Source organism: Carettochelys insculpta, chromosome 1 (assembly GCF_033958435.1).
Source record: "Carettochelys insculpta isolate YL-2023 chromosome 1, ASM3395843v1, whole genome shotgun sequence".
Taxonomy (NCBI): Eukaryota; Metazoa; Chordata; order Testudines; family Carettochelyidae; genus Carettochelys; species Carettochelys insculpta.
This window is the reverse complement of record NC_134137.1, coordinates 309940825-309967281: the sequence shown is the minus strand read 5'-3', so window position 1 is coordinate 309967281 and position 26457 is coordinate 309940825. Positions and strand designations below refer to the sequence as shown.

Genomic DNA, 26457 nt, shown 5'->3' with positions numbered 1-26457 from the left:
TTAGGAAGTTTAGGGAGGGGAAAAAAAAACTATATACAAATAGTGCCAATAAAATATTTTCTGTTGGGATGTCTCAGGCTGCCTAGATACCAGGTCTTCGAAGGAAAATTATAGCTAACTCATTTTTGAAACCTCTAATCTGTAACAGCTTTTCAGAATATCCATCTGAATATAATTTTAATGTCTATCTCACAAATAAGAGCTAAAAACAAATGATAGCTTCTGTTGTAAAGGGGTATTCCCAATGCTTCAATTCTATAAAACATCCATTTTTACCATTGATAGTATGTCAAATATCAAACCATAAATGTATCATTGTTTTTTGGGATTGTCCTTCATTCTAGATCAGTATAATTACACAGGGAAATTTCACACAAAAAGGAAAGGCAGCTGTGTAATGCTGCTAAAAGTTTAGATTGTTACAAGCAGTCTCACCAGAGATGGATTTTTGGATAGAAAGTTGCTGATGTGGTGAAATTTGCATGATGAATTGTATGGTAATGTTGTTTATCATATGGATTTTGCAGCAATAAATGCAATATAAATATGCTTCTGTGTAGTTTAAGTAGACAGTACTTAAGGGTATTTGAAACTTTGAAGCATAGCTACATTGTCGCTGAACGACAAGCTGGCTAAGCAAAAACGTGTTAGGCTTTCCAGTGAAGGGCTCTCCAGTGAGCGAAGACTGTACATGACCTGCTGTGGGGTGCTTTGTAGAGAGGAATCCAGGCAAGAATTCTCTAGAAGAGCGGTAGAAATTAGCTTCTTAAAAGGTCTGGAGAGGAGTCAGGGATGTGTACAACGGCCTACAGTAGGTTGTTTTTGTTTGGCAAAAGACTTCTGAAAGCCTCTGAACTACATGGATTGAGCCATGCACCTGGGAGGTGCAGGATTTTGGACTTTTGTTGGCTTTTATTGTTTGTTGTAGTCTTCTTTATTGTTGCTTCAAAGACAGGAGGGATTTTCTTTTTTGTTTTTGTTTAGGTATAGAGCTCTAAGAGAAGAGGCAGAAACAGCTGCTGCATTTGATCCATAATAGATAGACTTGACAAAAAGCAGTTTATCAATACCATAGTATTAGCCATCTATGTCAGCTAGAAAGTCCTGAAAACCTAAGCATTGTTACAGAAAACATCAGAACTTTTCCTGATATTTGTCAGGATCCTTTATTATCATCATCATCATCATCATCACCAACCACAACCACCACAATCACAACCACCACCAGCTCAGCACCTGTTGGTGCCTGATGCCTCTCTCACTGTTTTCTTCCATCTTTCCCTGTCAAGTGTGGAGTGGCTTAGCTTCTGTAGACTAGCACCACACCAATCTACTATAACATATACCCATTCTCTTTTGGGTCTGCCTCTCCTATTCAAACCATCCATGGTGCTGAAAAGCGGGGTCTTGATTTTTCTTTTGTCATTCATTCTGCAAATATGCCCAAATAGCTGTAACTTGCATTGTATAACCTTCTGCAGTAGGTTCTCTTTCGGTTGTATCGTCCCATATAATTGCTTGTTGGTGACCTTCTGCAGCCATCCTGTTCTCAGGATCTTTCTATAAACACTTCCCTCAAACACTAATTCTTCTCTTCAAATCTTTCATTATCTCCCATGTTTCACATCCATACAACATGCTGCTGAATACACACGTTTTCAAGATGCTCAGCTTTGTTCCTAAGCTAACCACTTTGCTTTTCCAGATTTTATACGTTGCCTTCAAACTTGCTCTTGTCTTTGCTATTCTAGTCACTTTTTCCTTCTTACGGTCTAGAACATGTTATGTTGCTCCCCAGATATGTGAACTTCTCTAGTTCAATCCCATCTACGCTGATCTTCCTTCCTATTTCCTTATCTCCAAATACCAATGTTTTTGTTTTACTGGTGTTCATAATCAGTCTGTACTGCTTCCTTTCCTCATTTAGCACCTGCACTGTTTTTGCTAGCTTCCCGTCATCTTCCTTAATGACAAGTATATCATCTGCGAACCTCAAGTTGTGAATTCTTATCCCATGCACAGATATCCTTTTTACCTTTTCCTTGATCTTGTCCATCGCTCTCTCTAGATGCGTGATCACTGATATCAGACCTTCTTGTCTTGTACCTCTACTTGTTCTAAATCAACATCCCAACTCTCTGGACATTCTCACTGCTGCCTCCACATTGTCATTGATTTACTTCAACAACCATCTCAGTCTGGTATCCACTCTGTATGACTCCAACACTGCCTAAGTCACTTTCTGATCTATACTGTCAAATGCCTTCTAAAAATCAACAAAGCAAGTGTAGATGTTCTTGTTCTTTCATTGAGCTTTCTCTGCTATCAATCTGAGTGCCAATATCTGGTGTCTGGTACTTCTGTCTTTCCTGAATCCCACTTTCTCATCTGCGATCTTAGTCTCTCCATCAGTATCATCAGCACCTTGCCTAGGTGATGTGTTAGGGCAATCATTCTGTAGTTCTTGCACTCCAGTGCACTTCCTTTCTTGTGTATTGTCACTAACATGGATCTTGTTAGTTCCTTAGTTGCCTTCCCTTCTTTCCATGCTACATTACATAGTGTATTTCCTGAATCATACTTTCTCTGCCATATTTAATCATCTCTCCTGTGATCTTGTCATTTCCAGGGCTCTTGTTCTTTAGTCATTTCACTGCTCTTTCTACTTCCACCTTTGAAATGTCAGTCTCACCGTCAATGCTCAATGGAGATATGTTTCAGTTCTTCGCTCAGTCTGAGACGCTCGGGTCCAACTGTGCTTCGTATAGATTGGTGCAATATCTTGTCCATCGCTGCACAATCTTCTCCTTGTTCACCTCTTTGTTCTCATCTTTGATCACCATCTGCTTTGGCTGCCACTTCCTATTAGTGTTCCTGATCATCTTGCATACCTCCCTGGTCTTACATTCGCCATAATACCTCCCTGTATCCTCACACTGCTCCTCTAACCATTTCGCCTTATCCTTTCTGGCTGCTTTCCTTATTTCGTTCCATTTCACTCTATATTGCTGTTCTGCCCTGTCAGAAGAATCCCTGCTGATCTTTAACGCTGTCTTCTCTTGGACCAACTTCAGTGTCCCCTGAGTAGTCCACTTCTTATTGATCTTCTCCTTTTCTGGAACAGTCTGCTCAATTGCCTCTTCTATCACTGTGGCTATCCCTTTGACCCTTATCTAGATATTTCTCTGTGGCCGTATTACTAATTTTCTCTTTGACTGCAGTTCTGTATGCATTCCCTTTTTCTTCCTCGCCTAGCTGTGCCATGTCTCTTCTTTTCTTAAACTGTCTTACACATTCTCTTGAGTTTCGTCTGGATGTTTGCAATCACTAGACTGTGGTCCGAATCTATATCCGCTCCTTGGAAAGTTCGGCACTGCTGTACTGATGTTACCTATCTTCTTCTTATCAAGATCATGTCTGTCACGTTCTTGGACTTCTGGTCATTTGATCGCCATGTCCACTTGCGATAGTCCTTTTGTTGGAATCATGTGTTGCAGATTGCCATGTCGTGCTCCATAGCAAACTCTAGTATTTTCTCGCCTTATTTCTTTCCCTGTATCCAGACCTTCCCATGACTCTCTCCCAACCTTCATTATCTGTTCCAACCCTCTTATTCCAATCTCCTCCAGCGATCAGCACATTTCTCTTTGGTATCTCCTGTAGCATCTTTGTAAAGTCTTTATAGAATAGCTCAGTCTCTTCCTTTGTGCTGTGTAGTGTGGGTGCACATACCTGAATGATCAAGCTGTTGAACAGTTTTGCTTTGAATCTCGCTACCATCATTCTTGCACTCACCAGTTTGTGACCTAAGAATGATCATCCAGCTTTTTTTTTTTTTGGCAAAGAAGGGATCCAACTCCTGCCTCATGTTTCATTTCGTTCCCTGACCAAATGACTTCACAATAGCACATTTCTCCCGTTGCCGTCCAGCACATCTCCACCAGTCCAAGTATGCCATATCGGTATCTGCCCATCTCTTTCCGATGCAGCTCTAATTTTCCAGTCACCCACAGTTTGAACATTTCATATTCCAAATTGATAGCATATGTGTTTATCGACCCAACTCCGATCACTCGCTCGGTGTCACTGACCTTGTCTATCCGGCCGACATCCAAGCCGGGATCCTTGGGACCCTTTAAGCACAAGTGAAAAGGAGTTGCATGTTAGGTTGTCCCAGTCGCACTTTTTCATCTATCTTGCCTAATGAAAGATAAAAAAAACTACCCATTTTTACTGTGATATTTGGCTCCCTTATGATAGAATAAGTAAGAACACCAAACATCTGCCATAGAGATTGGCACTCAGTGGCAGTAATACAGGATTACCATCATTTCAAGCTATTGGTAAGTATGGGGGATGTATCTCTTGATGCAGGGTAGGCACATCTGAAGCTTAGAATGCTTCATTCTATTTTTGACATTATCAAAAGACATGTGATAAAATTCTGTCCTAGAGCTTCTATTTCTTTTCAGCCTTGGATGTTGAACAGAAGCATTTCTTCTGGATTTCGAAGCAGTTCTCTCCTAGGTTCCTTAAAGTTTCCGTATTGTTAATATTTGTTAATACAACTGATAAAACTAGATCTGAGGACCCCAAGGACATAAAAATCTCATTATTTCATTATTTGTATTAAAGCATGAATTTTGGAATGGGGAAAAAAGGCAGGGAAACTTACTATATAGAAAAAACAGGCAAAAAAAATAAAGCAGAAATAACCTACAAAAAAGTGTTGAGTAGAACCACTGATAATGTCACTGAAATATTTTGTATCTTTTAATGAAAATCTGTGTCAGAAAAGAACTGTCATAGTCAACTGGATGAATTTTTCCTCAAAATATCTTTGCTAACTTAATCAAGTTCCTGGAAGGATAATGTAGGTCAACCAGTTGGAGCTCTGGAAATGGTATTCACTTGATTTAAGCTGTAGAAAGACAGGCATGCTAAATGGCATCTCAGATGACATTTTCAAACTTGAAGGAAAACATTTGAAACATTTTGTGTAATGTACAGAACAGCCTTCAAGAGTGTGTACTGCTTGCTTTTCACAGGAGAGCACTTATAAGACATGAGATTGATAGGAGATAAATATAGTAACTATATGCTCATCGAAGTAAATAATTTACCTTGCAACATATTAGCTAAAGTGGAACTTTCGGGTTTTGAGACAGTCGTGCTGGAAATAGGATATAAATCTGTTGGTAGTAGTAAATATTTCAGGTGACAATGAAATATTACTTTCCAGAGCTGTGTATATTGCCTCTTCCCATTGTAAGAGTCATTTGCTAGGCCTTACTGTCACAGAGCCATTTTAAAGTAAACACTAACTACACTTCAGATATTTCGGCACGGTTATGAAATATACTGTCCCATAGCCACCTTTTGGTTCTCTTCCTGCCTTTTCTAAACTAGTTGTATAGATGTGAAGAAATAGGGAAGGAAAGGGCATCAGAAGAAAATGAAATCAAAAGAAAATATTCAGAGAATTCCATATGCAAATAATTTTTCCTTATGAAATTACCTGTGCAAATCTACGCTGCTAGAGATGAAGTAGTGACAATATTCCTCAGGAATCTTACTTGAAAAGTGCTTAAACACTGTAGGATTACTTCACTCAAGTGAATATTCAGTTTGGCTTCAGTTATTTTGAGTGGAGCAGCAAGTGGCAACCTGTCAAAGATCTGTGATACATACATGCACAGAGATATCTTGGAAGTGGCTGCTATTCTGGCAGAATGAGCTTCAAGTGTCTCTAGTGCTGGTTCAAATGCAAATCTTCAATTATTTAAATACTCTCTGGAAAGAAATTGCTGCACATTAGACTTTTTGTGAGAAATCGCCAACTAGGATGATTTCCAAATGGTTTGATGCTTTTGCATAATACTGTGTGATGCACAGAGTTTGGTGCTGTGACTATCACATTTCAGAATTGCATTCAGGTAAAATTCAGAAACTGCTTAAGGGAAACCCCATTTTTCTTCATTCTTGTTCCCATTGACAACCTAATTCTCAAAAGAGGAAAGGAAAACTTATGCGTGTTGTCTGAGAACTTGAACCACTTTTCCTGTGGTACATAGAAAGAGACCTCTGCAAGGGCAACCTTTTACCTACAATGGCTGTTTAAGGTTCCAAATTCCCCCCTATATACCAGAGGGACCTCTTATCCTTCCTTCTAGTAGATGGGGGTTGCTAGTATCCCAGTGAGGGAGATATTAAACCAACTTGTACCTGATGGTCCCAGGGTCTTGGTAGGTATAAATGTAGGGTGAGCTCACCCAGTAGTGATTTTTTTTTTAAAGGGAATCATGGAGGTGCAGGTTGCTGTTAAATGAGCATAATAAATAATAATAAAAAAAGTAAACTCTCTGTAGCTAAAACCTTGCCACTGAGTCTGCTTCCTGGACCTTGGGAAAAATTCAGAAGACAGGAATGCAGCTGACACCTTTGAATCCAGTGTGATTATTGTAAATATGCTTTAGAAGATGAATTTATTTTAGTTGCAGTACATGCTGAAATAGAACCAATGATTTTGAATTTTAACCACATCCCTTGAAGAGAATTTTCTTTAAACGACAACTCATGTAGGTAGGAAAATCCTATAACACTGGCTAACTCTAAATCACGGTGACCTGGGCCAAGTCTCTTAATCTTTCTGCTTTAATTTTTCACAAAAGGGTGTTAGTTAATATTTCTACAATATCTTGGAAGTGTAAAATGTTTTGTTTCACTAGTAAATGTGAAAATTCAGGAAGGTGTTGGTCAGGAATGCCATTCTTTCATTCAGACATGTTAAGAATATTGTTTATTGCTATTACTATCATGCCTGTATGCATATGGAACAAAATACCTGGCATAGAAGATGTTTTTGATTAACCATTTCCATACTGGTCTTTGAAAGATATTCACTGAAAAGTAGGGCTATCAATTAATGGCTGTTAATATGTGCAATTAATGCACAGCATAAGTGACATATGAATATTTTAATTTGTGTTAATTGGAGACCCTCTGGGCAGGCAGCACCAGCTGCTGTGGAGAACCTATATCCAGTCAGGTGCAGTAATGCAAGCTACCACTCACTAGAGACAGGATGAGAAGAACCCAGAAAAAGGCATGATTTCTCATCCCAGCTCCAGCAGAAGAGAGTTCTTGACAAAGACACCTCCTCCCCCTGCCCCCATCTGCGTGACCATATTGCTTAAAGTGAAAGCAAGAGGATCAGGGGCTTGCCCAAGCCATCTTCCCGCCTCCCCCACCCCCAGCTCTGCGCTGCCCACACTGGGCTCTCCCTGCCAGGCTTGTGCTGCCACCCCTCCTCACCTTCCAAGCCTTGTGCTGGCTGGGGCTAACCCTCATCTACAAGCCCTATGGCAGCTGGGATTGACACACACTTCTTCCACCTCCCTGCTCCTTGCATCTGGGACTGATCCTCCCCCAAAGATTCACACCTCCCTCCTGAGTTTAATCTTCCCCCCTTCCCCCCAATCTCTGTGCCATGCAGGGGTCAGGTTTGAACGCAGCACTGCTTGCCAGCAGCAAATTTCTCAGCTTTCCTATTGGTATGCAGTGCTGCCTTTAGCTGGTTCCTGGACAGCAGCCACCACTCTTTGCCTTACAGCTGGGACAAATGCCCAGTTTTGGTAAAAAAGTAGGGCCAGCTAGGACAGAGTTAAAAAGGGGGTTTTTGTGGTCAAAACTAGATGTATCCTCACCCTAGCTGGCCCACATCCTGTTGTTCCCAGCCAGCCTCTCACTCCTACAATGTGCTCCATTGCCCTGTGGTGTCTGCACGCTCTCAGGCAATTCTGCTTGTTTTACGTGGCTTGACAGATCCAGCAAATTGGCAAAAATGCCTACTCTGCCTTCATATTTTTACAAAAGATTCTTGTAAGCCAAACTGCCAGCCCCTCCATCCTCACCCTACTGTTCCATAACAGCAGGCCTTTAATCAAATAATGACTGTCTGCTTTTGGTCAAATACTGATAAAAAAAACTACAAAAAAGTTCAGCTGGGACCAAGATTTGAACATAGAACAGTTTGGATCTCCCTGGTCCAGCACCTTGGGACCTGACTGGATGTGAACAAAGAGTTTGCTGGACCCAGTAGGTCAATGCCTGCTTCTCTGCTGCTGGGCCTCCATGATTTTCCAGAGGGCCCTCCCGGCCACTGTCCTGACCCTGAGACCCTGGTATCAGCTGCTCTTCTGGCCCTGGCTGCCAGCCACTGAAGTTAATGGGACTACTCTTCATAGCAAAGCTTACAAACAAGAATAAGAGTTCAGGGAATCAGGCTTTGTTTAGATATGGTATGGTGAAGCAGAGAGAGAGAAGTTTACATAAAATAAGGTTCCAAAGTTGCTGTCAAGCCATCTAAAACCATTAGAATTCATAAATGTCTTCTACACAATTACCTGTTCTCTTGTTTAAGACTTTTTTCCTGAATTAAGATAGAACCAGCAGGTATCAGTAAGACCATGAAAGCATCCTGGACTTGGTAGTATCCCTCAGGCATCTGCAGCAGACCTATGGACTTGATGAACTGTGTTTGTAGCTACTGGTACTTAGTTATCAATAATTGTGTAAGACTTTCAGCTAATGATGGGAATAGTCAGTTGGTTTAAAAAGGAGCTTTCTTTTTAATTAAATCATTAGGTTTAGAAGACATGCTGAATTTATATTACTAAAAGTGCGGGCGTTATACTTTAACATTGTTCTTGCTCTTCAGAAGAAAAGTACACATTTTATTTTCAGTTTCAAAAGCAGATTTAATATTTCAACAGGTAATGTGGACAGAGTTGCCTTGCCAGAATTTTCATCTTCTCATTTGCTGTGCTATCCTGGAATCTGAAAAGCAGCTAATAATGGACAAGCATTATGGTTTTAATGAAATACTAAAGGTATCTCTTAAGGTTCCTAATTTAAGTACATATTGATCTTCTGAAGGGATTCTTTTCTGGTTCTGCATATGAAAAGGATTTCAATGTACAGTGTGTCCTAAGTTGTTATATTTACTTCATTCCAGAATTCATTAAGGGGCAAGGCAACCCAACCCAATAAATATAACTATGGATCAGTCATTTTTCACCTGTATTGAAAGATTAAACACTTTGGTTAATACTTTCAGACAAGTAGATAGACTATTAAGTGCTTTTTCTTTTTAAACCACTTTGGAAGTTGCGTAAATCTAATTTGCTGTTACTTCATCTTCTACAAAAGTATATATTATTACCACTTGAGCTCTGGGAATTAGGGTTGCCTGATGTATGATGCTGATTTATATTACATTACAGTCAAAAACATTGATATAAATGTAATAAACCTATAAAATGCTGAACAATTGCTGAAAGAGGCTGAGCACATTCAGCTCCTATTTATCAATGGATGTGCAGCATTGAGAGCATTTTGCAAGTTTGACCCCTTAATCTCCAATGTGGCACTTCTCCTTTAATGTAACACCATATTTTTCCCAGTCTATAAGTCTTTTCTTATATTTGTGAATATATTTTAGCACATCAATGAACTGTCAATGAAAATTGATGTGGAAGATGTACTCTGTAAAGCAGAAGCAATTTCTATGCAGATGGTGAATTGCAAGGTAAAGTTATTTTAAAGTACGAGTATTTGAGACAGTCAAAAATACATAGTTGTCTGTACTGATATACATGTATAGCTTTTGAGATATTCCCATCACATCTAAAAACTGGACTATCTGTCAGCATTTGATTAGACATTTACTTGTATAGTCAAGAGTTGAAGTTTATTACTGAGGGGCGGGGGTGGAAACTGGAGTTTTGCTCTTGGAAAGGTTATTTTTACTTTGTTCAGATCAGATTAGCTGGTAGCAAGTTCCCTATTGAGGTGTGGGGAGAAGTGAGAGGGGAATCTGAGTTACCCTGCTGCCTTCTGAACTAAAAGCACTTAAGCTTAGCTTTGTTCTGTGGTGAAAAGTAGAGTATTGTGTGTTTGTTTGTTTGTTTGGAAAAAGTTTTAGGCAGTATTATGGAGTTTGTAATGGTTGATTTCATTTGGTTTCATAGCAAAGAAGAAGAACATTGTTAAACAGATAATAATTACATGAATATAATTTAAACCATGGCATAAAGGTTTCCCTATCGTCTTTAAAGAGCTTTTCGTGGAGCGAAAGTAGCGGCTGGTAATTTTATTGATAATCAACCCTTAAGCAAACTTAAATTTTAAATGTATTTTTCCTGTAGACTGGACTTTATTTTTTGTAAGTGCTTTCAGTTATTAAGAGTCATATGCTTGTTAATGTTTCAATTATCCCTTCTATTTAATTTGTTTAATAGAATAAAAAATACAATTATTGTTTCCTCCTCACAGGAATTGCCTCAAACAGTTTGTGATGTCCTAGGGATGGAGAACAGTGCTGTAACAACACCAGATTCAGACACTGGAGAAGATGAAAGTGCTATGGCGATGAGTTGTTCTGCATCAACATATCAAAATATTTCAGTACCTGTGACTGTTGCCAATGGAACAAGAGATAATGCACAACAGATGGCTGTGACACCTAGTGTCCATAGACTGACACCTACATAATTACACTTGTTCAAATTCTTGAAGAGACACTTTATTGCAGCTCTTTTTTCAAGCACTTGAGAGGTGGATATTTAGAATTTGGTGTTTGATTAAGTTTTAAGGTTGAGAGAGAAATTCTGTACTGTAATGCTCTTGCATTAAAGCTTTACAACATGATCTGACCTAATTATTTTTGTAGTAACTTTTACCAAAATAGCCTTTTGTTTTCAATAACATTCCTTACTATTTTTGTAGCAAAGTGCATTTCTTTTTGGTGATGAACTGGAAATGGCTTAGTTAAAAGGTGAGTGATTTGGGAATTATGTATCTGCAGAGTTTTATCATCCTGAGCTTTTGTGATCTTTGGTTTCATCATATTAAAAAATAGGCATACTGAAGCTTGTGTACATCATTTCCAAGTTGAAAAGATGCTGATTTTCAGAAGAAGAACATTTTCTAAATGAACAGGAGATTTCCTTCTCAAATGTTTACATAAATGTTTGTTGCTGTTTAAATGTAGATTTGAAATGGATGTTTTTGACTTAAATAGTTTGACTTCCAGAAACAGAATTTTGTGTAACCCAGCAATGAATGAACAATATATTTTTTACATTTATCGTCTCTTCACTTACGCACACAATATAAGTAAGCAATTATTTGTGAATACTATAAAAGGCTGGGCATATTTCCAGTATTTGAATAACCTTGATTGTTCCTTCAAGTCTGTTTGACCAAATTAATACACAACAACTTCACCCTGGGTTGTTTTTGAAAACTCTTTTCTAAATAATTATATCTTGTTAGGTATGACCATGATCTACACTTTATGTAATTTTACAATTAATTTCTTGCAAAGTTAATCTTTACCAATAATGTTATCACCTTTTCTAGTATTAGCTGATTAACATTAACTGATCAGTAAATTCCTGCTTAAACTGTGTCTAATTCCAGACTCCTTGGGGGCATTTCAAAGCAGATACAAAACTATTGGACAATAGTAATCACAGTGATCTTGTATATGAAAAATGCAGTGTGAGTTTATACCATGTCATGCTGTATGACCTTCTTAAGGGTTGTGGTATTTAACATAACTGATTAAATACATTCATTGTTATTTTGCAATTACTGTACATATTATAAAATAAATATCAAAATCAATTTGGTGTTTTTAATTAAATCATATTTAGAGAAAAAACGTAGTTTTCTGGTTTTTGATATGTGAAATCAGAATACGGAACATAGCTAATGGCAGTTTCTTAGTCACTTTTTGTTTTGAGTGGCTAATAAAGGGTAATGGAAAAATCTGGTATCTCCAGAATAGAACATATTATCATCTCAAGGCTGCTGTTCTTAGTGAGTAGACAGAGGAGGAATTTCCCTCTTACTTTGGTGAAAAGTACTATCATATATGGTATTGGTACTGTCCAAAGCAAATACTTAAATTGACGCACACAAGCTTCAGTGTATAAAATAAATAATTTAATAACTTGAGGCCTGGTTAAACTTCTCACATCTCTTGTGGGCAAACATGGCAAAGGGTTGATTGAATCCATACAGATTTTGTTTTTAATATCTGTGTGCTATCTCTCATCTCTTAATAACTAAGAAACCCATTCAGCAAAAGTCAAGGATTCAGAACTCCGCCATCTCCAGCCTTTAATTTCCTGTTTTGCAGGAAATTGCTTTGGAGCAATACCCTTTGTTCCCTTTTGAGCATTGGCTTTTTGGGTAATTCTATTTTATGTAACAAAATCTGATGCTTTTTTGGTTCTAGTATATTACATGAGTTGTGTCTGATTACTTAAGTTCTGCTTTTGTATGTTCTATAGCAAGTATCTTGCTTCACTAAGAAAGCATATTTAATATATGGAGGTATACCTATTTCGTAGAGCGGGAAGGGACCTTCAGAGGTCATTGAGTCCAGTGTCCTGCCTCACAGCAGGACCTATCACCATCCCTGACAGATTTTTTTTTTTTTTTTTTTAAATCTTTTTGCCCCAGATCCCTAAATGGCGCCCTCAAGGGCTGAGCTCACAATGCTGGGTCTAGCAGGCCAATGCCCAAACCACTGACCTATCCCACCCCCGCAAGAATATTTACACAAATAACTCATGTTAAAATAATGTTTATGTGGGAAGTGTGGCAGAACAGCACACAAGCTGTGAATGTTTGTTAGGAAGAGTTTCATGCCAAGCTTTCCTTAGCTCCTTGCCATTATCTCATGCATTCTGTACACCTCCCCTGCCATATGCAAGAAGTGTAAAATGCAGTGTTGTGGTGTTGTTTTTTTAACTCAGCTCCAGAAAATCTACTTTCATGAAAACCAGTGGGAGAGGTTCCCAACCCTCCCAAATGCAGAAGGATGGTATTTTTTAGAAGTAGCATTGTGATTCACTTTGTATGTGTGTTTTTCAAACCTTAAGAGGCACTTATTTTCTGAATAATGTTTATCCTTTTCTTTTTATTAAAATATAAAAATAATTTCTCATTCTCATAATTACATAGGCTTATCAATCTTCACTGTACCCTTAGATACCCTTGCATCTTTTACCAACTGACTTGTTTTCATAATACCTATCCTCATTACAAATTTTAAACCAAAATGAGTATGCTAAAATATGTTCCATTGACACTGAGCTGGCTAGAAGGCTTGCAGAGGTGTTCAGAATTGTGTGAAATTCTGAAATCGGTATATCCTGGCTTCTGCAGAGTTATTGTCAGCACTCTGATACAATGAACTGTTGAAAAACCTCCTTTGCAAATATATATTTGGGATACAAATTTGGATCTGTGTTGTTAAGTGATAGAGAAGGAAAGAACTCATGTTTGTATCATGAATTGGGATTAATCTTATTCGTCCTCATGGATAGGATATTTATATGGACTCATGCTAATACAGTCATATTTTATTCAGTCCCATTGGCTCAGAATCACATATTTTGGAGTGTCTTTGTGTGGCTCCAATGTTAATTAAATCAAGGCATACTGAAACTGCAACAGGAGTGTCTTTACCCTGTACTTTGTCAAGCCCCTCGAATTGCAAAAAGCCACCTTCAAATTGCTTTTGTAACGGGGTTTCTCTCTCTCCAGACTTTCATCCTTGTGGGGGGAAAAAAATTCTATCTTTGATCTAAAGATTGTCCTGTCATCCATGGACATCTTGACATATTTATGATGTAACCCCTTTTCTTTCCTCCCTGGGTTACTTAGGAGCAGGCAATGCTCACTTGAGTGCCTGTTCCCTGGATGGGTTCAATATTAAAGGAGGACCTGAGGGTCCCTGTGGTGATGTTGGATAGTTGGGAACTCCCTTTCTACCACCATTTCTAAATGTATGTTAAATGGCAGTGCTGCCACCTGGTTGGCCTCTGTACACACACAATGGTGTGCCTTTGGAAACCTCCAGGAAACTTGTTCCAGTTTTCGGGGTTAACTCCCAAACAGCTATTATAAATTGTTTATATCTAATAGACCAAATTAGAATTACACACTCCTTTACTTAAGGAGAGAGGCTTGTAGACTAAACATGAATAAAATCAATTATCAGTATACACAGAAATAAATAAAACGTAACTGGCATATGTACTGGCATCAGTTATCCCAACCCAGAGTGTACACTCTAGTTAAGTTCCAGTTAGTGGCTTGCATCGGCATGTGGCTGTTGCTCTCTGGATTGCAGACAGCTTGGTGAGGGTTCGGTGTGTGAGTCCAGGCAAGCCAAAGCAACAAGCTGATCAGCCCCTCTGCAGCACTTTTAACAGGCATAGATGAAGTTCCTTCACCAAAGGGTCTCTCGTGAGCAGACTGTACTTCCCCAAAGACATTGCTGGTTGGGAGAAAATTCCACACCTGCCCTGAAGTAGTCTGTTGGATCTACCTTAACCAGGGCTCTCTTCTGCCAGAAGGCCATGGAGGAGTGTTCTGGCACCTTTTTCCCAGTGTTGCCAATTTGGTGGGCAGCTGAGCTATGCTCCCCATTCAGGGCAGCAGGGGGTGGTGAAATGCAGCTCAGTAGAGCGGCACACTTTGAGTGCCCCTACCCTGCTCTATGCATGTGCGGCTCCACCTGGGAACCACGAGGCTCTTCCTGTCCTGGCGTAGCTCCTGTGCTCCACCCAGGAGCCACGCAGCTCCTGCTGCCTGACGCTGCCCAGTAGCTGTGGCCAAGTGCAGTGCATGCAGCCTTGGGGCATGGGGCGATACCTGCAGCTTGGCCTGGCGGTGCCCTGGAGGCCCAGTACAACGCCTTCATCCCTAGCTCCATCGGCAGCTCCAGTGAGGTGAGCTGAATTAAAGGGGTTGCCTGGTTCTAGGGGAGGGCATTGATTTAGAGCTGGGAGGCAGGCTGGGGGTGCCTGGTTCTGGGGAGGGGCTTGCAGTGCTTGGCTCTGGGGGTGCCTGGCTCGTGGGAGGGGGAGGGCATTCACTTACAGTGAGTTGGGGGGCCAGGGCTGCAGGGAGGCGAAGCCTGGGGCCGGTGTGGGGCTTGAGTTTTGGCGGGTGGTAGGAGGGAAGTCTGGGGCTGAGTTCCACCACCCTTTTTTCTAGGAAAAAAGCACTGGCCTTAATTATTCAACCACAGTGAGACCACCATCTTCTTTCCCAGCTAGCCAAAAAGCCGCTTTTCCTTTCCAAAGCCTCGTGGGAGTTGTAGTCCCTAGAGCCAGATTGCAGCACACAGGATCTTCCCAGTAACAGGCAGAGGCTCTTTTATACAGAGGGGCCTACAGTGGCAAATACAGAGCCATGATCTCAGAGGTCCGCTATGTGCCATTGGAAAGGCTGGGGTATCAGTCCTTTTCTTCAGCTGCCAGCAAGAAAGCTGGTGGTTGTAGAAGAAACGTTGAAATTCTGGCTATGGTCTGAAGAAGTGGGTCTGTCCCACGAAAGCTCACCTAATAAACCATTTTGCTAGTCTTTAAAGTGCTACCTGACTGCTTTTTGTTTTGAACTTCTATGGTGTAGTTTAGAACTGTGCTAGGTGTCACACCTTTCTCAGTATTGGCATAGTATGACAAACATAAATATGTTAGAAGTTTAGGAAGAATGTATTCAAGTTAAATTGTTCAAATCATTTCTTTAAATTGTTTTATACAAGATGTTATTAACATTAAAAGGTTACAACTTTCCTATCTGGTTAAATTCTTTGCATTCAGTTGCTGTAATAACCTAATCATTGACTGACTCTTTTCTACTTTAGGGGTGTTGAAAATGAAAATGGTCTGCACTTGAATTAAGTTGATGCTGAAGAGCTGCTAGAATGCTCAGTATGGGATGGATATGTTTTCATGACCTGGCAAGACCACTAATTAGTAGGCTCCTCTGTAAACAGCTCAATTAAAAAGAGTGGGAAAATACCACTGATTAAGGATGCATTACTCTAATCTGAGACCACAAACAGTAAAATGCCGTAATCATTTAGAGGTGGTATGACTTTGCATTTATTTTAAGAGTAAACTTGACTGAATTTTTGGGCTTTGTAAATCTTGGTTTGGGGATAATTACAACATCCCTATATAAAAATAAAACTTTTAAAGTACGAATACTTTCAACTTTGTAAAATATGTGTATATGCTTATCTGTCCACTTGTCCTATGGGCCTGCTGAGGCAAAACAAAATTACTCTGGTTTTGAAGATGTCGTCTTCTGGCTTTTTGTTTTGGGCAAAAGGAGAGCTACAAGGAAAGAGAAATATTTGCAGTTCCTTGAAAGTTTAACCTACTGAAATGTTTGGTTTATAATAGCCTTTGACATTGCCAAAAGGATTGATTAGTGGAAAGGAGAGGCTTGATTTTCCACATCTGAAATTTTAAATCTAGTTCAATTCAACTGAAATAAATGTAAAGATGGTTTGTTTGTAGGGCATGCTTTTTACACACTCAAACACTCTTCAGTCTATTAATTTGGCACAAAAGATACCTCTGAACAGTACTGTAAAAGTTGTGGTTGCTTTAAAAGGCTATAATTTAGAATTCCCTGATTTGTTGGCTATAGCAACTGTTCTGTATTGAACTACAAATTAGAGAGAAGTTGAGCATTGAGAGCATGTTGTTAGATCCCATCTTGGTTTTTTTCCCCCACTTGGAAAATGTTCTGTATTATATCATATGATATTTTTCCAAAGGACAAATTAAGTCACTAATGTTGCATGGTTGATTATTTTGCTCTAATTGTTTTATATAGGGATTACACTGTTGTGTGGTTTGCGTATGTGGTTCTTTAGTCCACTTCAAAGGGGTGTAAATTACTGTCATGCCCCAATGGGCCAGAATGGATCCTGCTGGTGCGCATTAGAATTTCTTGAAAACATACAAATTTCCCATTTCATAACTTGCTACCCAGCTTGGAGGTACACTTGATTTGAAGTGCTGTGGCGATCGCTGTTAGAGATGTTAACAGAAGGTTTGGGGCAACCGGTTTTTAAAAGTGCTGCACTTTCACTGGCTGCTCAGGGCTGTTTAAGTGTGATGCAAGTGAATCACTATCTAGTTAGAGATTAACTTTGTCCATCAGAGAAACACCACTTACAAGAGAGCATCTCTTATCTGACTTGTTCCTTGTCAGCCTGCTTTGTAAATTCTCCCTTTTTAAAAAGGAGAGAAATTGTTCATTACAAACTCCTATTTCAGGGGTTCTTAACCTTTTTCTCTAATTCCCCTCCCCCCGAGTAGATTAAATGCCAGGGCCGGCATTAGGACCTGGGCTAACCAGGGCCGTTGCTCAGGGTACCCTGCTATGGCCTTCTCCAGCTGTAGCCTTCTATAGTTCATGAAGAGCTGGCTGGTCACATAGCTCTGGGTGCTAATATGCATTAAAATGTAGTTGGAATACATTATATTCATTCATTCTTAACATTATCTCATGTAACATTATCTCATGTAAAAATTGTATTTCCACATTTGTGTTATGTGATCATGAATGGGAGGGAAGATTCTCTATGCAATTAAAAATAAGATGAAATTAGGTCATACAACCATGGGGAAGATGACGCACAAGATCATCTGTCCAATGCATCTGTATTTAAATAAATTTTCTGGGATTGCATGTGAAAACTGAGTGTAGCATGCACAAGATGTCCAACTGAGCACTTAAACCAATGTTTGTGTGCAAACATTTGTTCCCTCAATTAAGACATCAGGAAGGTTTTCTCGGGTTGAAGAAAGAAAAGGAATTGTGCTTCAGAGTCTGTTTTGTATTATTGAACTTGGTCGTAATGTGTCTAGTGCCCTGAGGATATGGGTACACTTTTGAATAAAGTCGAATTTAATAAAGTCGACTTTAACACTAGATTTTATAAAAACAAAAAAGCAGTCATATAACACTTTAAAGACTAACAAAATAATTTATTAGGTGATGAGCTTTCCTAGGACAGGCCCACTTCTGTAGTTCCATAGCCGTACCAGAACAGACTCAATATATAAAGCACAAAGGTCCAAAAATTGACGAAATGGGTCTTGGCCCATGAACGCTTACCTTTCAAAAAAAATTCTGTTGATCTTTCCAGACCAGAAAAATCAACAGATGCGCACATGAACCAGGGCAGGGTCTGATCACCACAAGCCCAGGAGAGAGTAGGGGCTTGTTGCATAGGCTTCTGATGAACCAGAATATATACTGAGGAGTCCATGTGTTTTGGGGCAGGAACAGGTTGGGTCTGTCCCCAGAATAAGATGCAGCTCATCATAGTAGCAGCATTTTTGGGGAGATAACCCAGACCGACCATTAGCTTCTTTGGTCTTTTGGTAATTTTACCTAAGCTTGATTTTAACACGACATTGCTGAGCATGCTGGATGTACCCTCTCTGAATTATGCCTTGCTATATCTTCACATAAATGTCAGCATTTCTTCTGGTGTTTCTGAGCTGCATGAGGGCAGATTCATCCCCCCACATAGCAATAAGGTCCATGATCTCTTGATGGATCCATGCTGGGGCTCTTTTGTGACCTTGGGAACTCATGGCTAGCAAATGTGCTGCAGAGGGTGCTCCTGACGTCTGCTCGCCATGCTGGCCAGAAAGGAAAGTAAATTAATTCAAAATTTCCAGGCTGATGAGCCCTGCTTCCTGTCACCTATTTCCTGCTCATCAGGAGAGCAGCAGAGGTGAAGTGTTAATCAGAAAGAACACATTGGGGGCATTGTGGGATACTTTTGGAGGCTAATAAAATTGGTTTTAATAACACTGCCATCTGCACTTGCATAAGTTGGTATTGAAAAATCGATTTTGAAGTAGAAAAGCTGACCTTCAGAGCGTCTTAAAATCGACCTATTGACTGTTGTGATGAAGATTGCTTTATAAAATTGACCTAAGACTCTTAATTTTATCCCCTATTGAAGACCAGGCCTAAGATGTATATTATGAAGGCACTGGTCCCAGCTGCAGGCTTAAGTTTTGATTTCCATTTCGCAGTTAAAACAGGGATTTAACCTCTTTGTTTTTTGTCTAAAATACAGCATATACTCTCCAAAATGACACCACTTAATCTTTGGAAGACTGAAGTTTGTCAGCATTTGCAAGACATTTTGTTATAGTTTCACTTTAATTAAAAACTAGATCTCTCAAGAAGTTTTAGCACTTGTCAGTTTTGTTTTTCATCGGTGATCATCACAGTGAAATAAGACTTTCTAAACTGTCGATATAGTTGTTAATTAAACTTCTCTACATAAGCTACATTTGAAGAATCCGATATATAGTTAAACTAAATTATTAACAGATGTGTCTAATTGCTGTGATTGCTGAGGTTAAACGGCCTTGAATTCACAACTCAGGGTACTCTGTGTTTTCATTAGTTAAAGTAAAGCCAAAGCAGTTTGTAATTTTCACAGATGTTAGGAAGTTGTTAGAATACTTTTCCCCAAATTTCGTCAATGACTAATTTCTGTAAAAATGACAAACTGCTGTTGTCATAGGATTTTAACTTGGAATGTACTTTTTTCTCCCAAGATAAAGCTTAAAAGAGGTCCACTGAGATGTCAAAAATAATCATTACTTTTCTACAACAGGTAATTTACATGAAGATTTCTCTTTGTGTAATGACTCCAGTAGTTTTGGATACATCAAGGATATGCAATGACTGATTATTCAGCCCAACTCTCATTGTTTTCTACAGATTCTGTGTCTGCATGCACTGGTGCTTAAAGGGTTCCACAGGACACTGAGGTCTTGGTTCCACTGTACACTGGTGCAGTACGGCTGGGGTAACTGAAGTAGGAGTGTATGGGCACCTCTAAAGGCTAGGGCTCTCTGTTCTCCCACTTCACACATCCCCAGTGTCAGTGTGATGAGGAATGGAAAAATACTGCAAGGTGAGTAGATGTGCCAGGGCAGCGAAAGGGGGGTGGGTGAAGGCCAAGTGAGAAAAGTAAGGTGGCCTTGGAGGAAAGCTTATCAGAAAGCAGCCTGAGAAAGATGCGCTTAGCTCAGCATGACAATGTAACTGCAAGACTGGTTTAAGCCAGAAAATTCAGGTTTCCATATCTGTGTAACCCATGACAGAACAATTGTATGGGGTATATAAGGAAGTCTGTACTTTGTTTTTGTTGAGAACTGGTCGCCCCTTGTCTTTCCTCCCATGGCCATGTAAAATAAAGCACTTCTGTTAGCCAAATAATGATCCTGTCTGAATTTCTACATCAAGTAATGCACTCCTCTAAGACACTATGTCAATTGCAGATCAAGGGTCAGACTCACCAGTACGCTTCATCTGGTTTTTGAATGGCTGGCTGTGCTCTGGCTATGCTTGTGTAGTGTATCAATGAAAAGTGCCCTTGAATGTTAAAATAACAAAGACTTAAGGCTGATACAACATGTCTTCAAATCAGAAACAATATCACATGATAGCATTCTTTGACTTTCTGTGGAAATTCCAGCCCAAAAAACTTGTTAAAATGGAATTAAGGTTGAGAGTATGTATCCATAAATTAGGGATAAAATGAATTATAGAAATGTTGCAATTCTCTCAAAATTAACCATTATAAATCCAGGAACCATTACCAATCCAGGAAACTCAGTTAAAAGAAATCCAAATATTTTTAGATAACTAAGTGCAAGAGATAAAGCACTCAAACAATTTTGCTGTACCCTAATTATGTTAAAATCGAGGAAAAATCTCTCTAAAAAGCTGGGAGCACAAACACACACATCCCTAATCAGAAAAATATGGTTATCTTATGGTGTTTTTCTTGCACAATTTTTACTGACAATGTAGATTTTGGTCTGCGTTTGTATTGAGTATTTACTCAGGTGTTCTTTTATTTTTGCTTGTAGTACTATGAACTTGAAGATAAGTAGTTCTGTGACTTCTGTAACACAGAGTAATATGTACTCTATAATGAAGTATTGAGAGACAAAATAAACTTTTATTCCAGTCAGTGTCTCTTGGGGTTGCCTTAATATAGAATAGTCCAATTGTTAAAACAGAACACCCAAAAGAACCATTAATCTTTATGAAATGAATTACAGGGTAGGATTGTTAGAAGTTGAATAATCTGATTATAGAGCATTCTGGGATGATCAGTTAATTTGTACTGACAAAGTACATCTTTATTCACTTTGTCTTCATCAGGCATGCTAAAGAGAATTAAGAGAATGAAAGAAAAAATACTTTTACATGCTTGCTACCAAACTCAGCTGTGATAGACAAGCAGTGCTACCCTGTCTGGATAACAGGGTCATCTTAGTTTTGTTTGATGTCCCAGCTGGAAAACAAGAATCTAACAGCAGAGGTGGCCCTACTCTGTCATTCCAATAAAAGAGAAACCTGCACTGCAGAGCTCGTTGTAGCCACTGGAGCATTTCAGACAGTGACAGGCAATCTTGCTTGCCTTAGTCAGGCAACCTCAGGAAATTTGTCAAGGTGCCACACATATCAGTGTGGTACATCAGGACCCAGAGAAGATGATACATTTCTCTCCCCAAACAGTAATGAGTCAAGATGTATGCCAGATACAAGGCCATGGAATAAGTAGCATCTATGTGTGTGCATACACATTTGTTCTTGCCCCAAATGAGAAAATAGTCATAATAGTACCTTAATATGGGTTATCAGCAACAATAAAGCTTTCTGGCTGTTTTACAGCAGCAACTACAGTAACTAAAATGTTGAGCTAGACCAGCTATACTATAGCAAACAATCCCTGTTCTCACAAATTATATTAACAGGGAACAGACATTAAAATAAATGATTTGTCCAATGTCATACAAGAAGTCTGTAGCAGGGCTGGGAGTGGAAACTACAGTCCATGAATTCCCTGCTCTGATCCCCAGCCACACGACCATTCTTCCTTGCTAGAGAAATTGCTTGATTGATAAAGGCTAGGCCTACATTAGAAACTTCTGCCAATATAACAATGTTGATTAAGGGATTTATGTACTGCAATATTTTTACAGTGGAATAAGCCCTAGAAGAAAATTATACCAACTAAAAGAGTTGATACAGCAATGCTGTTTTTTCTGGTGTGAGCTGAGTTGATGGTAGGGAGGGTTCCCAATATGGATGTGCCCATAAAATTTTTCTGGTGTGCAAGTGGACTAGTAAGCCAGTACTTACTATAGTCACTGACTTCTACTTTCAGTTTCTTACATGCCATTTATATGTATTTTATAGTCCTACCATTTGAGGCTTTGATCATGTTAGTTGTCCCTCTCGCCCATGTTGGATCTAGTCACTATCTGGATGAGAGACTTCTGTAAGAAAGTCATGTTGGTGATTCAGTAGGGGACACTCTTCCATTTGACATTTGCCCCAGCCTGGCATTGAGGAACACTATAAAGCTGGAAATTGTGTGTTTGAGACTTAAAACAGATGCTGACACTTACAGTTAAAAAATCCCAGTTCATTGTCAGGTTCTCTTCCACTGTGTAATATAAATTCATTCAAAGTGTTTTTATGGCTAAGCTTCAGAAAGGGGGAGAAAGAAAGAAGAAATCAAGAATGAGATGAGAAAGCAAGAGAAGATTGCCATGTGAAAATGGGATATTTGATTTGGTCTAGAATTGTTAATTTTGTTGATTAAAAACAAATCCTGAAACAATTCCAATAATAGACCTCAGGAACGTGGACATTCAACCATGATGTTCTGGCCAAATTACCATTTGAGTAATTAAGTTCTTCTTACCTGAATTATCCAAGCAGTTTTATTTGCCAAAGGTACAATAACCCTTTTAGCATTCCCTGCCATGCTTCATGCTCAATCTTTGTGGCTTGCCAGCTCCTCCCAAGACTTGTATAGTTGTAGGTTTCTCTGTAGATATTTCTGTAACTTTTGTGTTTTTATGGATAGAGTTGTTAACCCTAAGCCAACCCCTTCTACACTGGGGAAAGGTTATCCAAATTTGTCCGGACTCTAGCCTTTGACCTGTGCAGCTGGGGTGATCCTTCCAGGAGCTGTAGCTCCTGGCTGGCATAGGTCCCTGGAGAGACACAAGCCACCTCACCACGATAAGGAATGCACTATGAAGTGGAGGAGACTTGTAGATGACCTATGCTCCACTCTGAACACAAGGGTTTAAGTCAAGTAGGTCAAATCGCAATAACCCTAAATTTCAGTACTTATGTTGTCTTGGGCTGCTTAAAAGTTATTAGGTTTCACCCCTTAGAGGGCAGTATATAGCAGAGGAATAACATCATACATATAAGCAGAAAAAAAACTCTGAAGTCTTTAAAGGTGAGTCATTGTAATAGAAAAAAGACTGATTTATAGATTTTTCAGGTTAGATGGAACCATGATGACAACCAGTCTGCCCGTCAGTAATTGCTTTATCAAACTCAATTGTGTTTTGAGTTACAGCATATATTTCACAAAGGTATTTAATCTTGATTAAAGGTTTGACATTGAGAATCCACAGCAAACTTTAGGAAATTGTTCCAATGATTAATTATCAGTGTAGTAACATATCTTATTTCCAGTCTGTACTGGTCTTATTTCAACTTCCAGTCCACTGGATCTTATGCTTTTGTCCGCTAAAATAACGAGCCTTACTCAATCAGATATAGTTTCTCACTGTAGGTACTTACTGAGTGTGACCATCCTTAAACTGTCTTTGATAGATTTAAGGAGCTCACTCTTTTTGTCAGGCATTTTTTACAGCCTTGGAATAATTTGTATGGCTCTTCTCTGAATTGCCATCACTTTTTTTACATAAAAAGAAAAACTGAGTTTCTGAAGAACAATTTCTCCATCTTGAATTTTTTTCTAAAAGAAAAAAAAACTGCAAGTCCCTGGCATAGAAATTTTCCATGGAAAAAATCCTCCATAGAAAATTTTTTTGCCCAGAAGGACTCCTGCATGCCCATTTTAAACATTTTCTATTTGAAGGGTTTGATTGTGTGGGTCAATGTTTACTCTCTTTGCGGCTAGCCTGAGATGGTTCAAAAACTTCATCATAGTTTCTTACAGACTTCAGTTCTAGCTTTTGAAATTCTTTAAATGGGAGCTATTTGACACACACAATTTATGAACATTTGTGGATGTGTCTGTACTGTTTGTCAATTCAGTGGGCTGCAGACGTTAGGAGAGTCCTGGGGATAAATAGAAATAAACACAGACAACAAGTGCTGCATAATCTTTCCACAAACTTTGAAAGTATCCAGCCTTGTGATCCTACTTAGCAATTCCTGTGGACTTTGAAAGCTCCACAGTGCTAAATTTGGTCCTTGAGACCAAGTGTCTGAGTTGGGCTGTAGGTATGGATCTTCTTGGCTGTACAGAGGAACACTTAAGGAAAGTTCATTAACAGATCTTACAAGCTTTACAGGGGTCCTCAAACTGTGACCCACATTTTGACCAGCCCGCTGAGTCCAGAGGTATTACATTTATGTACAGCCCATCCACTGGCAGCTTGCTTGCAGTCTGTTTATATTGCATGTCTGTGATTCCCTGTTCCCCCACCAGTGGGAACTGCAGGTAGAGGCATGGGCCAAAGGGACATACTGGCCACCACTTCCTGCACCTCCCATTGGCTGGGAATGGGAAAGCACGGCCATTGGAGCTGCAGGCAGCTGTGCTTGGGGATGCTCAAGGACACAGTTCTGGTGAGTAGGGATGGTCTCAAGAGTTTTGGACTTGGTGTGTTCTATAGACTGAAAGAGGCCTTCCACAAGTCCCTTTTCTACACTTAGTATACTGTGTCTAACAACTCAAATTTTAAAGCAACTGTTAAACACTGGGCCATTTGCCTCTCAGGATATATTGCTGGTTGGTGCAAACAGTGCTCACTGTCCAGCAAAACTGCAATGGTAGAACATGGGGTTCTTCTTCAAGTACTTTCCCTATGGATGCTCTGCTGAAGGTGTATGTGCACCCCTGTATCTCTAACTGGAGATTTCTGGTAGCAGTCTCCATTAAGCCTAAGCGTGTGCTTTCCTCCCCACGTGGTCTGCCTGGAGGCTATCTAGCACTGCACCGGGTGACAGCCCCTCACTTCCTTCTCAACCATCTTTGGCCTTTCATGGAAGAGAGCAGTTGTCCTAATCTACACGATTCACATAAAGCGTAGCAGTTTTGAGGCCACAGTAACACATGCGCTCTGGCATCCGAGCGAGTGCTCTGCACCATCTCAAACACTAATACTGAAAGTGTTACGGACTCTCCTCTGTGGTACAGAGTAAACCCTGGGTATCTCAGGGACTCTAGTACCCTGGAGACAGAATGGATGGAGAAGAATGGCAATCCCCATTACAAGGTACCAGGGCCATGGTACTGAGCACATCCAGGCACTGAACTGTATTCTCCCAGCACCCCAGTCAGTGCTGCCTCTATCCAGAAACAATCTTTTCATAATAGGCATACACAGGTCACAGCCATCCAGTGTCTCTTAGAGAGAATCTACCAGATGGTCCCTACAGCCTGGCTGCCACAGCCCCTTAGCCAGGAAACCTTTCAGAACAGGAAGCACTCCATCAAACTTCTCTTTATCTCTACCACAAAAAAGGTAGAGGCCATTGTTAAAGAGGATTGGGTAATAGTCACATTGCGGTAGACACAGCACGTTTTGTAGCTTTTAAGTCTGCCCAGCCTTCATGACAGTGGTACTGAGACGGTTTCTTGGCTACAGATTTCTGGTTTGCCCAGAGAAGTGGAGAAGACTTCCAGTGTGAAGGGCCCAAACGCTTCAAAGACAGAGCTTTCTCTCCAGTCCTGAATTCTTGAACCATATTATGCTCCTTGGGAATCTACACTACAGGGCAGAAAAGTAGATACACTTCTCAGCTACTCAGTACTCACCTTCTGAGCATAGTTACAAGTCATAGTGTAAAAGGCCCAGGGCTCAAAGTGGAAACAGCCTGCGTCCCAGTCCACTGCCTGTCACAGAATCATAGAACAATAGAGCTGGAACAGACCTAAAATAGCCATTGAGTCCAGCCCCCTGCTCTAAGCAGGACCAAACCCATCAGATCAGCCCCGCCAGGGCTTTGTTGAGCTGAGACTTAAACACCTCCAGGGATGGAGACTCCACTACTTCCCTGGGTAGACCGTTCCAATGCTTCACCACCCTCCTAGTGAAAAAGTTTTTCCTAATGTTCAACCTGGACCTTCCCAACTGCAACTTGAGACCATTGTTCCATGTTCTGCCATCCATGACCACTGTGAACAGCCTCTCTCCAGCCTCTCTGCAGCCTCCCTTCAGTAAGTTGAAGGTTGTTACCGAGTCCCCCTCAGTCGTCTCTTCTGCAGACTAAAAAGTCCCAATGCCCTCCACCTTTCTTCATAAGTCATATGTTCCAGCCCCCTAATTATTTTGGTCGCCCTCCGCTGGACCCTCTCCAGTGTATCCACATCCTTCCTATAATTGGAGTCCCAGAACTGGACACAGTACTCCACATGCGGCCTCACCAAAGCCGAATAAAGAGGAATAATCACTTCTCTGGATCTATTGGCAACGCTCCTCTTGATGCAACTTAATATGCCATTAGTTTTCTTGGCTA

The 26457-nt window shown here is 40.0% G+C and overlaps 1 protein-coding gene across 2 annotated transcripts in view; it reads left to right on the top strand.

Annotated features, from left to right (window-relative positions):
- Positions 1–13058, top strand: part of TBC1D15 (TBC1 domain family member 15) — a 97560-nt gene extending 84502 nt beyond the window's left edge. Inside the window, exons 16-18 of one of the 2 annotated variants that reach the window (XM_075012784.1) lie at positions 8775–8891; positions 9503–9589; positions 10336–13058. In XM_075012784.1, coding sequence (XP_074868885.1) covers positions 8775–8891; positions 9503–9589; positions 10336–10554 — 423 coding nt within the window. In that variant the 3' untranslated portion in view covers positions 10555–13058. The remainder of the gene's footprint in view (positions 1–8774; positions 8892–9502; positions 9590–10335) is intronic. The other variant, XM_075012792.1, reaches the window with a different exon arrangement.
- Positions 13059–26457: the final 13399 nt, after the last annotated feature.